We start from the raw sequence: 2,017 nt of genomic DNA on the forward strand, positions 1-2,017 counted from the left end.
AGCACAAACATATTTATATTGATTCTGTCTTTCACTTTTTACTGAGTCAGAGTACAATGGTATATCTCACAGATCTTTGTAGGAAAAAGCATTTACCCAAAAAATGGCATACAAAGCATAAATACTTCAGAGCTAGTAGATGGTGTAAAAGTTTCTAGATTTGATTGTTTGAAAAAAAAAATCTATTAACGTTGCCGTAGAATGATACGTCATCGGGATGGAAAAGAACTAAAGAAGAAAAAACAGAAGATGGACGTTGATGGGGAAAAAACAATTCACACTGGAATCCAGAAACTTTTACAGCATAAATACTTACCATCAGAGAAAAAGAGGATGGATCAGATAGTGTGATTTGATTTGGTGATGGAAAAATTTCTTCACAATAAAATCCAGAAATTTACAACATAAAAACTTACTTATCATCCATAATAAAAGTAATAAACGACTTTTAGGGCTTTTTATTCAGTGCAAGAGTACATAAGATACAATGTTCTATATAGGAAACTGAAACAAAACAAGCCGCGTAAGTGAACTGTTCTCGCATCGTGCTATCAGCACGCACATAAAAAAGTTGAGTTCAAACTGCATACCCTAAAGTAAAACTTAGCAGAAAAACAACCCGATGTCTTGAGTTCAAATCCCAAAGCCCTCCAAAGCTTTACCAGCAAGCCTGCAAATCCTCCATTCCTGAAGCACCTGCGCCCCCATTTCCTCGTAAAACTTGATGGCATTCACATTCCAGTCAAGCACGCACCACTCCACTCTACCAAACCCTAACTTGGTAGCCTGAGTGGCCACCGCCTTGAGCAAAATAGTGCCCAAACCCCTCCTCCTGTAGGGCTCCCTCACAAAAATGTCTTCTATATAAAACCCCGGCTTCGCCAAAAAAGTTGAATAGTTTCTGAAGAAAAGAACAAACCCCACAACAGTCGCGCCACTCTTCGAAATGAAATTCTGCGCATCTGGGTCGTTCACGGGAGGGTCCAGGCTCAGATTCTGGACAATATTTTCAAAAATGACATTCGAGTTGTGAGAGCCCAGGTTAGGGTTAGAAGGGCTTTTCGTATTTCGGGGGTTTATTTCCAGGATAAAGACAGTGGGGCCTTCGAATGGAGGGGCATTGAAAAGGGTGGATTCAAGACCTGATTGTGTCGCTTCACACATATGCGTCAGGCGTTCGAACTCGGCCATTTGCTGGATTAGCTTGAGGATGAATGGAGAATCCTCTTTGATTGCTAGTCTCAAGCATACAGAGGCTTCGTTTGCCGCCATTGCCATTAAGATTTTGAGCTTATGCTAACCTTCGCAACCTTTGTTGTTTTGAATAGATGGAAGGATAAGTTCTCTGCAATATAATGTAGCATCCTTTTTCGGAGCCATGTTTGTATATCCATATAAAAACAGCCTAGTAGATTACATTGATCCCCGAAATATTACTAGAAGCAATAAAAAATATCAACTATTAGAACAGGCTTTTAGTACATACGTGGGATCAATTTTTGGAGCTTTTATGGATATGGATGACAAGGTCAAAACTTTTTCTCATTCACACCCATTAACATCTAATTTAAGGCTATCCTAAAAATTTCAATGCAACACCTTTATACTATATGTAAAGTGTAGGAGTTTAATGGTATTAAATCATTAAGAAATATAGTTATATTTTACCAAGCAATGGTATTAAACCTTGTAAACTTTTTAAGGTTGGACTATCAAAATAGTGTTAACTACAATGATTTAAAAAAAAAATTATTGGAAGAAGAAATTTTATTAGAGATGTTAAATCATGTACACAATTTTGACATTGTGTTTGAAATTATGTTGTAAGGATTTAATATTGCACACCAAACTTTTCACATTCATGAAACTTGCAATATTAGATCAATTCTGATATGTAAAATAATAATAATAAAAATACATCAATATAGCTTTAGAAAGTCATAATTAAACAAAAGAAACTAGGTTTAGAAGAGAACCATAAGAATAAAAAGTAAAAACAAACTAGAATGTTCCTTTA

General features: G+C 36.0%; 1 protein-coding gene across 1 annotated transcript; it reads right to left on the reverse strand.

Annotated features, from left to right (window-relative positions):
- Window positions 1-429: 429 nt before the first annotated feature.
- Window positions 430-1,477, reverse strand: LOC149544746 (GCN5-related N-acetyltransferase 8-like). Its single transcript, XM_089795327.1, has one exon. The coding sequence runs from the start codon at window positions 1,276-1,278 to the stop codon at window positions 634-636; it is 645 nt and encodes a 214-aa protein (XP_089651453.1). The 5' UTR covers window positions 1,279-1,477; the 3' UTR covers window positions 430-633.
- Window positions 1,478-2,017: the final 540 nt, after the last annotated feature.

This window comes from Cupressus sempervirens, chromosome 8 (genome assembly GCF_028749045.1).
Source record: "Cupressus sempervirens isolate cs-2001-9-10 chromosome 8, ASM2874904v1, whole genome shotgun sequence".
NCBI classification, from domain to species: Eukaryota; Viridiplantae; Streptophyta; class Pinopsida; order Cupressales; family Cupressaceae; genus Cupressus; species Cupressus sempervirens.